Genomic DNA, 15,698 nt, shown 5'->3' on the forward strand with positions numbered 1-15,698 from the left:
CCTCACAGCTGCTCAGATCCAAAGAGACATCCTTCAGGTTGGTGTTACTGGACAATCCAAGCAACAGTGCTCTGAAAGCACACACACACACACACACACACACACACACACACACACACGCGCGCGCGCACACAAATGTGTGACAGAACTAGAGCTCTTCACTACATGTCCTGGAAGGTCACAGCAGGGCTTATCTATGGTATGTATGGAGGAAAAGCTGAACTGAAGGGACAGATAACACGGCTGTGACGAATTTACATGTGATACATATGTGCTCTATGTTACATATGCGCCCTGTGATACATATGTGACCTCTGCTAAATATGTACTCTGTGCTACATATAAGCCCTGTGCTAAATAGGAGGTTTCAGCTGTAACTCACTTGAGGGCTTCTGGAGGGAGCTTGGTGCCAGAGAGGACGATGGTGTTAAGGGCCTGAGCACTGTTAAAGAACTGCTTGAACGAGGGTGGTAGTTCCTTTCCTCTCCTGCAGTGGGTGCAGTTGAGACACAAAGCGATCGAGCCAAACACTAAAACATTTCCTTAGTTGTGGTTTGGGTGTTTGGGTATTGTGTAGAGCTGGCATGTCCTTGTGTGTATGTGTGTGTTTGGGTGTATGTGTATCTCTTTCTTACTTGAGATTAAAGATGCTTTTGGATATGTTGAGAACAGTAAGGTGCTTCAGAGAGCCTCGCAATAATGAGGAACACACCTGAAAGTAGAACATACACACACACACACACACATAAAAACATACAAAAACATCCCGTTACACACAAGTGCTAAAACAACCTGAAAGTATATTTTAATATTCCTGTTTCTTTGCAGTGTTTGTCAGGCAAATTAATGTGTTAAGTGAGAGTGTGTCCCTGTTCTGGAGGACAGTGGGACTGTGTTAAGTAAGAGTAAATGTCCCTGAAGACAGGGGGTCTGACCAGGTCCAGAGAGCAGTCACAATTGGACAAGTCCAGAGTTTGCAACCTGTTTGGCTGTCCCAGGAAATTCCACAGGTTCTACAGAGACAGACATACTACTTCATAATATAGCCAACAACAGTGTGTTTAGTCACTGTGAAGTCATTGTGAATGTGCGATCGAACGTTTGTGTGCATTTGAGTGCATGCATGTGTGTGTGTGTGTGTGTGTGGTTGCATGTTGTGGTGGTGGTGTACTGTCTGTGTGCATACAGGCAGGTCATCTCCCCTCAGTGTGTTCCCAGAGAGGTCAAGGTGTGTGAGTGTGTTGAAGACAGAAGGGTTAGAACATAGAGACTGTGCCAGAATGTTCACACCTGAAAGAAAACACACACACACACACACATATACACAGATTATTTAAAATTCAACAAATTTTAAATTCTAAATGCTCAGTAATGAGCTCAGGCTGGCGAAGCCCACCTTTAGCAGAGAGTGAGTTTTTGGAGAGGTTAAGAACTTTCAGACCACAAGGAAGTTTTCCCAAAGGCAAGCTCAGAGATGCAAGGCCTGAAAAACACACATTTCTATTATTACAGTCATCCTGCATAATCTATTTCTAACCACAAAATCTGGAAGCTGAACATGATCATGAGAAAAACGACAAAAAATTCATTTTTTATTTATACCTACGTACAAAGCAGGTGTGTGTGTGTGTGTGTGTGTGTGTGTGCGCACTACCTTTGTCCTCCAGTGAGTTGTTGGCCAGGTTGAGTGTGTGAAGCACTGAGTGTGTGTTCTGGGTCAGCGCACTGGTCAACTTCTGTGCAAAATCACTAAGAAAACATGAATATGCACATATGCATGCTCACACGTAAGCAAACACACATGTATACACCCACATTCTAAAAAACATTCACTGATCACTGTTACTGATCGGCTACCAAAGGGCGTGTCCGTGTGTAGAACAAGCCCTCACACCTGTGCTGCTATCTGCCGGTTCACTTCTGTTCTTTCTGATTTAGAGCTCTTTCCTTCTACTTCCATCTTTGCTGACTAGCTTGCTGAACACTTTCCTTCTATTGGCTCAGGCCTGCAAAACTGCATAAATTAGAACATGAATCGTGCAAATGATCTGCGTGTGGGGGTGAACTGGGGCACGCTGTGCACGTCATATGTGTGTAAGGCATGTGGGGGTGAACTGGGGCATGCTGTGCACGTCATATGTGTGTAAGGCATGTGGGGGTGAACTGGGGCACGCTGTGTGTATGTCATATGTGTGTAAGGCATGCGGGGGTGAACTGGGGCACGCTGTGCGTATGCCATATGTGTGTAAGGCATGCGGGGGTGAACTGGGGCACGCTGTGCGTATGTCATATGTGTGTAAGGCATGCGGGGGTGAACTGGGGCACGCTGTGCACATCATATGTGTGTAAGGCATGTGGGGGTGAACTGGGGCACACAGTGTGTATGTCATGTGTGTGTAAGGCATGTGGGGGTGAACAGGGGCACGCTGTGCACGTCATATGTGTGTAAGGCATGCGGGGGTGAACTGGGGCACGCTGTGCGTATGTCATATGTGTGTAAGGCATGCGGGGGTGAACTGGGGCACGCTGTGCGTATGTCATATGTGTGTAAGGCATGCGGGGGTGAACTGGGGCACGCTGTGCGTCTGTCATATGTGTGTAAGGCATGCGGGGGTGACCTGGGGCACGCTGTGCGTATGTCATATGTGTGTAAGGCATGTGGGGGTGAACAGGGGCACGCTGTGCACGTCATATGTGTGTAAGGCATGTGGGGGTGAACTGGGGCACGCTGTGCATGTCATATGTGTGTAAGGTATGCGGGGGTGAACTGGGGCACGCTGTGCACGTCATATGTGTGTAAGGCATGTGGGGGTGAACTGGGGCACGCTGTGTGTATGTCATATGTGTGTAAGGCATGCGGGGGTGAACTGGGGCACGCTGTGCACGTCATATGTGTGTAAGGCATGCGGGGGTGAACTGGGGCACGCTGTGCGTATGTCATATGTGTGTAAGGCATGCGGGGGTGAACTGGGGCATGCTGTGCGTCTGTCATATGTGTGTAAGGCATGCGGGGGTGACCTGGGGCACGCTGTGCGTATGTCATATGTGTGTAAGGCATGTGGGGGTGAACAGGGGCACGCTGTGCACGTCATATGTGTGTAAGGCATGTGGGGGTGAACTGGGGCACGCTGTGCATGTCATATGTGTGTAAGGTATGCGGGGGTGAACTGGGGCACGCTGTGCACGTCATATGTGTGTAAGGCATGTGGGGGTGAACTGGGGCACGCTGTGTGTATGTCATATGTGTGTAAGGCATGTGGGGGTGAACAGGGGCACGCTGTGCACGTCATATGTGTGTAAGGCATGCGGGGGTGAACAGGGGCACGCTGTGCACGTCATATGTGTGTAAGGCATGCGGGGGTGAACTGGGGCACGCTGTGCACGTCATATGTGTGTAAGGTATGCGGGGGTGAACTGGGGCACGCTGTGCACGTCATATGTGTGTAAGGCATGTGGGGGTGAACTGGGGCACGCTGTGTGTATGTCATATGTGTGTAAGGCATGTGGGGGTGAACTGGGGCACGCTGTGTGTATATCATATGTGTGTAAGGCATGTGGGGGTGAACTGGGGCACGCTGTGTGTATGTCATGTCATATTCATAGTAGTTTGGATATTTGGATTTGTTTGGAGCTGCGAAGTAGGATTAGTTCAGAATACTGTGGATGTTTATAGCAGCTTGGAAATTCAGAGTAGTTTAGCTGCAGGTTTGACAAATAGGAAAAACTGTATCTACAGTATATATTTAATCTGAGTTTAAGCAACCTTAAGTAAAGGATGAATGTGTGTGTGTGCTGCTTACGCTTTGAGTCCTGTGTTTTCCAGAACAAGCTCCTCCAATCTGCTAGAACGGGCCACTACTCTCAGGATCTGATCACACAAATCTGTAGACTACACACACACACACACACACACACACACACACACACACACACACACACACACACACACCATGAACAAGTATTAAAAAGAACATTTACAGATGACAGACACTGTGAGATAAGAATGATTTATACCAGTTTATAGCCCTTTAGGGAGAGCTTAGTGAACCACTGGTTATACTCCAGTACTGCCACAATAGCCAGCAGGTCCCTCAACACAGCAAAGGACAAAAGAGAGGAGCAGGTAAACAAACAGTTGTCAACACGCAGGACACACGTACGCCCCAACACACGCTATGGTCTGGCCACTTTGTCGGCTACCTGTTTTCCAGGTGGATAAAGTCCTGCAGATTGAGTTCCCGTGTGTCCTGTGACAGGTAGATGGTGTCTACATCCTAGACACAAAGAGATGGCGAGAGGGATGAAGGAAGGAGAGGGATGATAGACTAAAAGCAGAGGTCCAGAGAGAGAGGAAGCTGTACACACCCACTGCACCTCCTCCTTAAAGGGCAGCCCCAACTGATCGCACACACACCAATACATACGAGAGAAAGCACCTGTAGCGAGAGATGGGAAGAGGAGAAGATGGTCTGTCCAGAATACTAACCAGCTGAAACTGTACATGTGTGTTTGTGTTTGCATCTGTGTACCACAGGGTCCGACATCAGCGGAAGAGTTGCTCTCCCACAGGTTTTGAAGAATGGACATCCTCTCAACTGGCTTTAGAGATAATTTCTTCATCACCCTCCTACAACAAACAAACACAAGCAAACAAACAAAAAAAACCCATACAGAGTGGTAAATAAATGTAAAGGAAAAACAAAGAAACAGAAACACAGAGAAGGAGCGATACAGAGAGATACAAAGAAAGACAGACAGACAGACAGACAGACACACAGAGACAGGCAGACAAGCAGGCAGACAGACAGACAGGTAGCCTTACACTGGGCTGAGTCCAGGACAGTGTTCCTGTATGCTAGCCCCTATCTGAGCAATCACTTCATCAACCTCCTCGTTAGAGTTCAGCTTCAGACAAAGTTGTCCTTTGTCATAGTCCAGCGTCAACTGCAGAGGCACACAAACATGCAAACAAGGCTCAGGTTTTTGTGCAGTAACACCTTTAATGTTCATATTCTGTCACCATCAGTAGGATCAATGCTTTAGCCAGTAACTGGAGGCATACACTAATGACAGATTTATGAATCATCTGCATACTGATTGAAAGATGTGTATTTATTTGCTATCCTAGCTGTTGGGCACATATATAGAATAAGTTGGTGTGGTCCTAGAATCAAACCTTGAGGGACTCTAGAAGACAAAAGGTGTCACTTAGGTGAACAGGTTACAAGTGCAACATAATATTCATGGCTTCTCAGAATTTGGAACCAATTTAAAACCAAGCCAGAGAGGCCAACCCAGTTTTTTGAAGGGGTGAGGAAATATTGTGTGTTCAACTGTATCAAAAGCAGTCCTAATACCTAATCAATATAGATGTGTTATCTGCATCTTTAGTAACGCCAAGGTCATTAAGAACTCCTGTTTCTGTGCTAAGATGAGTCTGAAAGCCAGACTAAAGTACCTCAATTAAGGGACTAGAATTGAGGTTGTAAAATTGAACAGATAACATCTTTGAAAGAGAATATCTGAAATTCTAGTTATTGAGAATAGAGACCTTTCAAGAAAAGCATTATAATATCTATTTTAAGATTTTATGATAAATTCATTGTGGTTTGAAATAATTGATAGGTAAGGGATATGGAGACCAGCTAGTTGTGTTGAGTAATGAAAACACTTCAGGACTTAAGTAAATTGGAAATGGTGAACACCTTGATTATATGAAGCTTTTCAATTTAAATAAATAACAAGACAGTGAGGCAACAGAGATTGGATCATAAAAACAAAGGCTGGATCATATTCAGTGACAGAAGCTACAGTAGTCCAGATTCGATGTGTTTCGTGTTTCATTTTTATTGATCCTGGTGATTTGAATCACATTGGGCCCCATGTTACTGCATGGCTGCATGCGTTAGAATCTCAGGTCAGCAGTCTGTCTACAGTCTTTCTCTGTCTATGGTGATTTTAAACACAGATACAGGCATCACTTAGAGACAGACAGACTGACCGACAGACTGACCGCACGGATGCGCGCGCGCACACACACACACACACACACACACACACACACACACACACACACACACACACACACACACCTGGTTCGGCTTGCTGCTGTCGACTGCCTGGATGTCAAAGAGATTGAAGGTTTGCTCTGCCTGGAAGAAAAAAAGAGTTAGATTGGAGGTCGAGTTCTGAGTAGCCCATATATGACGTAGTATAAGAACCTGGCAGCTCAAGGAAGGGTACTGAGGAGCTGGATCAGGTGTATTAGAAGAGGAAAAGCACAGACATACACAGAGAATAGGATTCCCAAGTCTGGCAGTGAGAACTGATGCATTAGAACTGATGCTGTTCTCCTGCAATCATGTTTTGTAAAAGCGAAAAGGAATGTTGCAATGCATGCAGGCAAAATGTTGGCAGAATGCTGGAGACAGTGAAAACCTAGAAGAACACACACACACACAAAATCCTGAAGCAGACGTCTTCACCATGCTGGCCTCTCAGTGGTGAGCCAACACACACCCAACACACATATTGGGGCATACCCATGCACATATAGAACAGGAGAGCTTTTCTCCTGACAGGATGGTAAAAACATCAGCCTAATACAAAAGAATCCCTTCTTTCTGGCTGTGTGTGTGTGTGTGTGTGTGTGTGAGTGAGAGAGAGAGAGAGAGAGAGATGCCCAGTTCAGTCCAGCTGTTCAGAGCTGGCATTGTTCTCCAAGTTCATGGGAAAAATATCTGGGAGGCTACACACAGACACAGATGTGCACACACTCATATAGGCAATGCATGTTTATTTATATAACACAACAGCGAAACACACACACATACAAAACAAAAATCAAAAGAAAAAAGTAATCTGAACAAAGGAAGAGAGAAACAGGCTAAAGCATGTCTGGAAATTCAGCATGGAACCCCCCCCCCCCCCCATGTTACCCAACAATTCTTGCTATAGGTTACAAAATTCTTGCTCATGAGTGAGGATTAAACATGGACAACCAGTACAAACACACATGCAGCTAGGAACCCACAGAAACACACACACAAACTCACCCTGACGGGGACTCGAGCAGACAGCAGAAAAGCCCGATGTGGAGCTAGAGCCTGAGGAGAGAAGGGAGAACTATTACAATGCAACAACATTTAGCTGAGACAAACTAAATCCAGTGAGTTCAAATGGATCCAAGCAGTAGAAGACTTCATGATCTTATTTTAGTGCATAGGACGGCTGGAGGCCCCTGTGGCCCCTGTTCTCGAATCCAGCGACTTTTTCTAGGGGGTTAGCTAACAACAGTTCAAGTTGTTTTGCTTTCACACACAACTCCACAGAAATGTGAATGATGTGAAAGTTACACTGGAGCTGCCACAGACACCTGGTGGGGGAAGGATCGGCACAGAATGAAGAGTGAAATATAACAGGCACAGATGCTCGGGACGAGGCTATTACAGTATTACAAACTGTACAGTGGTTGTCCTGCCATTGAATAGACATCTGTTCAGTCCAGATGTATTGTACAACATGTTATCACCAGGGTCCCCTCCCTATGCAACACACACACACACACACACACATGCTTGTGCACACATACAACCAAACACTTGAGCACACAAGGTTTAAGCACACACGCGCACACACACACTCTCCTGCTTTGTACATAGGTATTAATAAAAAAAAAAACCAAATCCTTTTTATTACTTTAAAATTATATACACACACACAGTTCTTTGCCACAGCAAATCACATTTCACTTCAATAAATTAAACAACTGACCACCATTTTAAGTTTGAACTACTTCCCCCTAAACATGGTCAAAATGATGAATGGTAAAATAGAATGCTTTATTCAGACCACTAATGACTACGGTTAGCTAGACAATGGACAGTGTTACAGGCAGTCAAACTTAATTTATAGATAACTGTATGAGACTACATTTAATCTAAAGACAGCTCACTGTAGCCTGTCTAATTTTAACTGTGCCTTTATAAACTTAATTAGCCGATCACTTTGATCTGTCTAACATCATTAACCAATCAGAGCAGCCTCATCAGAGTTGGGAATTTTCCCCCCAAGAATGATGTGTGTGTGTGCACATGAGGGAGAGTTTTGAGGAATGAGACAGTTAGTGTGTGTGAAAGATTCCTGAATGATATCGAGTTTTGGAGAGTGAGACATGCATGACTCCGGTTACACTACTGAGATTTCCTGAATACTGATCAGGCTGCCCTCTCAAAGGTTTTGCTTTTTGCTTTCTCTTTCTGTGTCTCTGTTCTCTGTGTGTGTGTGTGTGTGTCTGTCTCACACTCTCTCTGTGTGTCTCTCTTCCTCCCTCAATAGTAACCCATTTGCGACTGGCTCCGGCTCAATTTTTAGAGACTAGATTCAGATCAGAAATCTGGGAGCTGTAGCTAGTACTCTGTACCAATATTCTGACAAATGTTGCTTCTCCTCAGGTGTGTCCAGACTTGAGTAGGGCTCAGGCCCTCTCAAGGTTCCAGTAACGGGCTTCAACTAAGACCCACAGGACTGAAGGGTGCGATTTAAATCCTGGATGGGCTGTATGATCACATGAGGTCAGGCAAATACAGCACAACAGTGTAGCACGGTGCAGTACAAAAAGGCCCTTTAGATCATTATAAATCTTCAACAGTCTGACCCGGCAGTAACAGGCAGTGACAGACAGGGGGCACTGTAATGAAGCTGCTATTTGATCGTTTTCCATTGAAGGTTGCGTTCTGAGTAAATAAAAGCCATAATCTGTGGTTCCTTGTTGTTATGTGAGGTTAGATGGGTCAAAACAACATTCATCAGGGACTCCTCAAATGATCAACACAAGCTAGCGGTGCTGTATCTTTGGAATAGGGGAAGTGAAAGGTATCAGAAGAGTCAAAGTCCTCCTTCCTCCCTCGTTCGTCTCGCTGAGTCAGTCAGTCTCCTTGTTCTGTGGGGTTAAGATGATGCGGGTGGAGTGGGAGGAGTTTATGGAGTATGAGCTAGGATACTTTGTTACACCAGCACATGAACACAATACACTTTTTACTTTTCCTGCACATGCCTAATTTTGTTTTAATTTTTTTGTAAGATTTTTTTTATATATCTAAAATTTATATTGTGTAAAATACATTAAAAAAAAAAAGCTTTTAAAAGGGACATCTGTGAATAGGGACATATCAAGTTTGAGTTAAAAAACGGCAACAAAAAGAAAAGTAAAGTATTCCCAGAACTGATGACATGTATATGCATCTCATTTGTCAGTTTCCTCAAAAACACTGACGTTATGGTCATCATTCCATCGTCATCTTTTTCCCCTAAAGGAATCATTATCTTCCGCATTCCAAATAACATCATATGCACACTAATCTTGTTATGATGGAACCACTGTGTTTAGTCAGTTCCAGCGGTAGTTGTCAGCTTCAGTCCAGAAGCATACTGAGAATTCTACAAGGACACATTCTAGAAACCTCCAAGCTACTGAATGGGGTCATGAGGTTCAGAGCAGCTGCTAGCAACTTCCTTGTCATGGGTGGGCATTGATGGGGATGGGTCTGGATGTGGGCGGGTCTGGATGTGGGTGGGCCTCATCCAGAGCAGCAGCTGAGAAATCATAGATTCATCTACAAGGGCTATGAGCTAAACAAAAACAAATTTCCAGCTTCCAGTTTCACAGTTCCACTGTGTGTGTGTTTGTGTGTGCGTGTGTGTGTGTTAGTGTTAGAGGGGAGTGCAATTCCAAAAACATTCCAGTTCCTGTTCATATGTTCAGAGAGCAGTATTTACTCTCAGTCCAGCATACTGTGAATATGCATATGCATGCACACATGTGCACACACACAGACTCAAGCATGTGCAGGCACACAAACACACACATCAAATAATCACCTTTTCCCTTTTGTACAGTAAATAACAAGTACAAATGCAACCGTCCTTTTAAAATACCAAACTAACAGCCATGCATTTTCTGATAACAGAAGCTAATAATGCCTTGCTAAATAAATAAGTAAATAAATAAATGGAAGGTCTTGGAATACACACAGAGAGAAAGAGAGAACGTGTGTGTGTGTGTGTGTGTGTGTGTGTGTGTGTGTGTGTGTGTGTGTGTGTGTGGTGTGTTTAATTCTACATACCTTGAAGCACAATGCTGTGTCAGGTCAGGACACGCATAGCTGGGTGCTAAAGCATGCCATGAGAGCAGATGGAATTTCACAGGGAAAAGTGGGAAAAGTAAAACAGCAAAGGTGACACACCGGGGCAATGCAAAGAGACAAAACCACCGTAAGACGATTGTGAACAATACGTGTGTGTACGTGTGTACGTGTGTGTGCGCGTGTGGGCGTGTGAGAGCATGTTTGAGAGTCCATTACACCAAAAAATATTTAATTAAACAATTTTGTTAGACATTCAAAATGGAACTACCCCTTTCATAAATGTGGACACAGGTGTCTAACCCTTTCAGTGAATGGAGGTATAGAGTATCACATCACTACAATCTGCGGAGCACAGGGTGCCAAACAACTTCAGACATTGCAATCACATCACTGCAGACACACACACACGCACGCACGCACACACGCACGCACGCACACACGCACACACACACGCACACACACACGCACACACACACGCACACACACACGCACACACACACGCACACACACACACGCACAAAATAACTAGGCAATTCCACCCACCCACGCTGTAGCAATGCAATGGATTATGGGTATGCAATCTGTGCGAGTTCACATCTGAGAAACAGACCTGCAGGGCAGAGCAGGGCCCTGTGAAAACATGCAGAGTTGGGAGCTCCACCAGAGTACAGAGCTTCTTTGCTGACTACTGAGGTTACATATAGCTGGAGGTAGTTGGGGATTAGATTTTCTTGTCTGATACTGAGATTAAACATAGCTAGAGGTAGTCAGGGATCTGCCTGTCTGCTACTGAGGTTAAACAAAGATAGACGTAGTTAGGGATTAGCCTGCCTGCTACTGAGGTTAAAACATAGCTAGATGGAGTTAGGGATTAGCCTGACTGCTACTGTGATTGAACATAGCTGGAGATAGTTTGGGATTAGCCTGTCCACTACTGGCTACTGAAGTTAAACATATTTTGAGATAGTTAGGGATTATCAGTTATGGATTAGTTTTGTTAGTTCTTTTCAGTGGTCAGAAAACAAGGCTGCAGAGGCCCACATCTGACTGGCAGGACACATCCTCTCAGCGATACTTATCTGGTCATGGGCGGGCCTTTAATGTGGGTGGGCCTTGTTGTGGGGAGTCTTTGATGTGGGGGGCCATAAGGTTGGGCAATATAGTGATCACAGTTTAGATTTCTCCTGTACCCCTCTCTCTCATATATATATATATATATATATATATATATATATATATATATATATATATATATATATATATATATATATATAATTTTTATTATTATTTTTTTTACATTACAAGCTTCATTGTTCAATTCCACCCACCCTCTAAATAAATCAGAGTCACTTCAGCAGGGCAATGTGAACATTTTACATTTACGGCATTTGGTTGATATTTTTATCCAAAGCAACTTACAATTCTAACTGAATGCAATTTGAGCAGCTGAGGGTTAAGGGCTTTGCTCAGGGGCTCAACAGTGGTAACTTGTCAGTGGTGGGGCTCGAACTGGCGAACATAGTGAAAATGGGTTAAAATGTGTAAGGATTAAAGAGTTGTGTATAGTGTTTGGGGCTGTCAATAGGTTGTGGGTTTGAATCCTGGCTCTGCCATGTTTGGCTCTTGAGCCAAACCTTTAACCCTCTTGGCTGTACAATGGCTGACCCTGTGTTCTGACCCTAGCTCATGAAACAAACTGTGATACACGAAGAGAAGCATTTCATTGTACTGCACATATGTATATATATGACAAAATAAATGTGTTCCTTCTGTCTTAGCTCTCCTGCAGGATACAAAAATATGATCTTCTCCGAACAGTGCACCAAAGTCACAGACGACTCCTTTCGATCATCACCCTCCCTCTCCCACATCAGGTCCACTCACCAGGATCCGGCTTTCCAGTTTGTCACCTTTGACCTCCAGCTGCACCTTCTTGCTCAGGCAAATCTTGACGTTCTTTCCCACGGCGTCCTGTATGCTCTCTGCGAAACGAGAGACAGGAGGATGAGGGAGACATGGAGACACGGTGGGACAGAAGGCTTCCCGCTGCAGCAGGTGCATGCGGAATTCAGGACGCTACTTTAAACTTTGTCTGTTTGGACTTTGTGCAGCATTTTTAATTGTAAAAATAAGTTATTATTTCTACTAAAAATAGAAGCTTTTGCTCAAAATTCTATATTGAATAAATAACAGTGATTATGCTTGGATGATCACTTGTGCACACACACTTACAATTCCACTCTTAATACAGTGCCTTCATCTGCACAGGACATGCAAACAGACTGTTTTCTCCCTCTCTCTTTTTCACTCTTTAACTTTGCACTACGTCCAGGCAAAATCACACAAACTTATATAAAAAACTTTCCAGGAAGAAAGAGAGAGCAAGAGAGAGAGAGAGAGAGATCTTTCTATAAAAAGATATTTCTATAAAATATGTAGCAATTCCTCATACCTATGTGTTTTATTATTTAACTAATGTAATTACACCACCCTCCTTATACAGGTCTTATCTGCCTGCCAAAAGATATATTGTTGTAACATCCTATTAAAGCCGTAATGGCCTGTTATCTGCCATTATTATTATTATTATTATTATTATTATTATCGCTGCTGCTGCTGCCATTAACTCTATCAGTTTAATTCGTTTCGTTTTAGATGTGATAATGCACACTTATATAAAATGTTAAACCATATTTAACTCTGAGGTCACTAACGGTTTAGTTAACTGGCCTTAAAAACAAAATAAAAGTGATCTGCGTTTAGACTGTATAACACTTCAGCGATGTACTATAACAATCTGATTTTACAGTGCAGACTATATTTTGCAATTTTATTTAGTAGTCCAAAATTGGTACTGCAGTTCCGAGAATCTGCCTCACCTGTGAACACAGGTAAAATCTGAACCGCCATGTTTACACGTAAGAAACACTGTTCTTACCGAGAAGTTCTTCGGAGATGTCCACCTCTCCGCCCATTTTCACAAAACCACAGTTCAGCAAAAAAGTTGCGTCCGAATAGAAACAGTAAAGAAAACTCCACAAAATGTGTGCAGTCTCTCCAGGAGTTTACGATCAGGCTATAGCTTCCAAAATCTCAGGTAAACATTGCCGTGTCAGCGTGCCACTGTAGGTCCCAAAGGGTTTTATCTCTCATTTAAATTTTATTGTCTTACTTTAGTCGACTTAAAACGGCAGCACAGAACATTAAAAACCCCCTTTAAAACATCGCCAGGGTGGACGTATTTAGTTTTCATTTAGGGTGTACCGTCGGAAAACATTCACCCTTCCAAAAGCGGTATTAGTCCAAGCTCCTCCTTCAGTCCCTGTTTGTGGTCAGAAGGGAATCGCACACTGGGCCATAGACATCTCGCGGTAAGCTCTACACTTTATATCGTGAGCGTTGTTGGAATTGACAGATAAATTGCGATTTAATTTGTCACAACTCAGAGATTTTTTAGATGGAAAGCAAACTGAAAAGGCACTCATTTTGCGAACGTATGGCTCTGCATTATCACATCTAAATGAAATTAAATAATGAACAAACTTCCATTGCGTTTTTATTCTCATAACTTATTTTGTTCTTTATTGTTTATATTGTTGCTATTGTGGTGTCGACGAGAGCAGAGATGGGCCCCCACCTTGAGTCCTGCTTCCTCATGATCTTAGTTTTTCCTTGCAACTGCCGCCTTTGGCTTTCTCACTGGGGCTTGGACTCAGACATCTGTAACGCTGCTTTGTGAGATGGTGTAAGAAGCGCTATATAAATACATTTGACTTTGACTTTGAAATACGTAAAACAAAAGCAAAAAATCCTACATCTGTTTTAGTTCGATGCCTTATATTTGAAAAGGAGAAAAGATCTCACGAATATTAAAAATCTTTTACAGGAGAGTCCTGGTCAAGATTGCAGCAGCACATAACAATCAACTTCCTCATATGAACATAAATCAAAACAAAACACATCATACAGCCCCGGTTTATTGAAATGACTGACCGACATCTAAGCCCACTTTTAATATCTTTAAACCATGTTCTGAAGTTTTAAATCGTTCTGTAAGAAATTCCAATCGGATGCAGTAGCATACCTAATGTCACGTGGTTTGGCCCGCTGCGTGCAGTGCGAGGGTGTTGTTTGTTTATTTGTAACCACGCCTGCACACACCTGTACCTGGTTAGTGTTTTGTCTTTGTGTAGTTAAACCCCTGTCATTGTGTGCTGTCGGTCATTGCCGTTGTTCAAGTCGTGTAAATTCGTATTCATGGTCACCGCTTGTGTTATATGTGAGTGCCGGTGTCTTCGTATGTCAATATCTGTCCACGTCGATTGGAGTCTGTGCGTTCTGCTCCTCGCCCTGCGCACTCGGCCGTCACACCTAAAAGCTTGTTTTCCTAACTAATGAGGCAGATATAAAGCCACATTTGAAATGATTCACACTAGCTAGTGAGATTCAAATGATCTAAATTTGTAGATTACAGAATTTGTCATTGGTCTGTTGGTGCTTTAAAGTTACTAATGTAATAACCCTGATGTCAATTTATTTACACTCTGAAGCATTTTGAACTGTGCATTTTTATGATGGGTACTATTAAATGAAATTATTAATACTATTATTAGTAGTAGCAGTAATAATTCTAGTAGTAGTAGTAATAGTAGTAGTGTGGCAAACGTAAAGCAGATGACTGCATTGGTCATTTCAGTTTAATGTTCAAAATGTTCAATGTTCTTATTTGACACAAATAAGAGCAAATAGGTAACAGATTAATTCAGGTAATAGTACAACAGGAAATGTTATTTTGTAATGAAGATCCTAAAGAAAAAATGGTAGAACAGAACTGCTATTAGCTGGAAATCTCCACATCGGAACAGTTGCACCCAGGACACCTTTGGGGCAGATTTCCGCTCACCTTCCAGTTGTAATGTGGAAGATAAACTGGAAGCTCTGTGTCTCTTCACATCTACATGAGTTTACATGTGTTTTACAAGATCTCATCCCTGCTGCTGTGGTACCACCATTGGGACTTGTATTTAATATATCACAAATAAATTGAATAAACAATTAAAACATTGTGAACGTACCTTTTATACAAAAAACAAAACAAAAAAAAAACCTACAAAGTCTTTCATCTGATGTGTATGGTAGTCATTAAAAATGTCAAAATCAGTTAAATGTCTTACAGAAACTCTTTATACTTATTTGAATTCAATTTGAATTTAATTGCCTTATAAATAGGAGAATATGTATTTTGTACATTTAAAAATAGACTGAAATACAAATTGGTATCTTTATATTTTTTGTGAATTACTGAGTGAGAGATGTTGTATTATGCATGCATTAAGGTGTAAGAAAAGCTATGAATTCAAGACCAAATAAAGACAATGAGAGCTGACAATCAGGCCTAGAAAACATGAGGTATAAATACACAGGGCTAATGAAGAAAACAAGGAACACCAGGATAGAATACCAAGAGGAGGTTCACAAAACAAGACAAAGGTGGAGACAGGACTAAACAAAACAAGACCACATGGAAACATCATAGTAATGAAACAAAAACAC

The 15,698-nt window shown here is 42.8% G+C and overlaps 1 protein-coding gene and 1 long non-coding RNA gene across 4 annotated transcripts in view; one reads left to right on the forward strand and one right to left on the reverse strand.

The window, feature by feature from the left end:
* carmil1 (capping protein regulator and myosin 1 linker 1) overlaps positions 1-13,416 on the reverse strand; it is a 25,326-nt gene extending 11,910 nt beyond the window's left edge. The window contains exons 1-17 of one of the 3 annotated variants that reach the window (XM_081712832.1): positions 13,084-13,416; positions 12,030-12,127; positions 7,056-7,106; positions 6,093-6,152; positions 4,823-4,944; positions 4,530-4,627; positions 4,366-4,436; positions 4,201-4,274; positions 4,015-4,090; positions 3,801-3,889; positions 1,655-1,749; positions 1,397-1,483; positions 1,187-1,290; positions 936-1,013; positions 636-712; positions 383-487; positions 2-71 (exon numbers count right to left, since the gene is read on the reverse strand). In XM_081712832.1, the coding sequence (XP_081568958.1) occupies positions 2-71; positions 383-487; positions 636-712; positions 936-1,013; positions 1,187-1,290; positions 1,397-1,483; positions 1,655-1,749; positions 3,801-3,889; positions 4,015-4,090; positions 4,201-4,274; positions 4,366-4,436; positions 4,530-4,627; positions 4,823-4,944; positions 6,093-6,152; positions 7,056-7,106; positions 12,030-12,127; positions 13,084-13,120 (1,392 nt within the window). In that variant the 5' untranslated portion in view covers positions 13,121-13,416. Of the gene's footprint in view, position 1; positions 72-382; positions 488-635; positions 713-935; positions 1,014-1,186; positions 1,291-1,396; positions 1,484-1,654; positions 1,750-3,800; positions 3,890-4,014; positions 4,091-4,200; positions 4,275-4,365; positions 4,437-4,529; positions 4,628-4,822; positions 4,945-6,092; positions 6,153-7,055; positions 7,107-12,029; positions 12,128-13,083 lie in introns of those variants that run through there. The other 2 variants (XM_027023883.3, XM_081712833.1) reach the window with 2 other exon arrangements.
* Positions 13,392-15,178, forward strand: LOC113586050 (uncharacterized). Its single transcript, XR_003411572.3, has 3 exons — positions 13,392-13,516; positions 13,769-13,890; positions 14,032-15,178. It is a non-coding gene; the product is annotated as an uncharacterized LOC113586050 (long non-coding RNA).
* Positions 15,179-15,698: the final 520 nt, after the last annotated feature.

This window comes from Electrophorus electricus, chromosome 4, assembly GCF_041902795.1.
Source record: "Electrophorus electricus isolate QZ-2024a chromosome 4, ASM4190279v1, whole genome shotgun sequence".
NCBI classification, from domain to species: Eukaryota; Metazoa; Chordata; class Actinopteri; order Gymnotiformes; family Gymnotidae; genus Electrophorus; species Electrophorus electricus.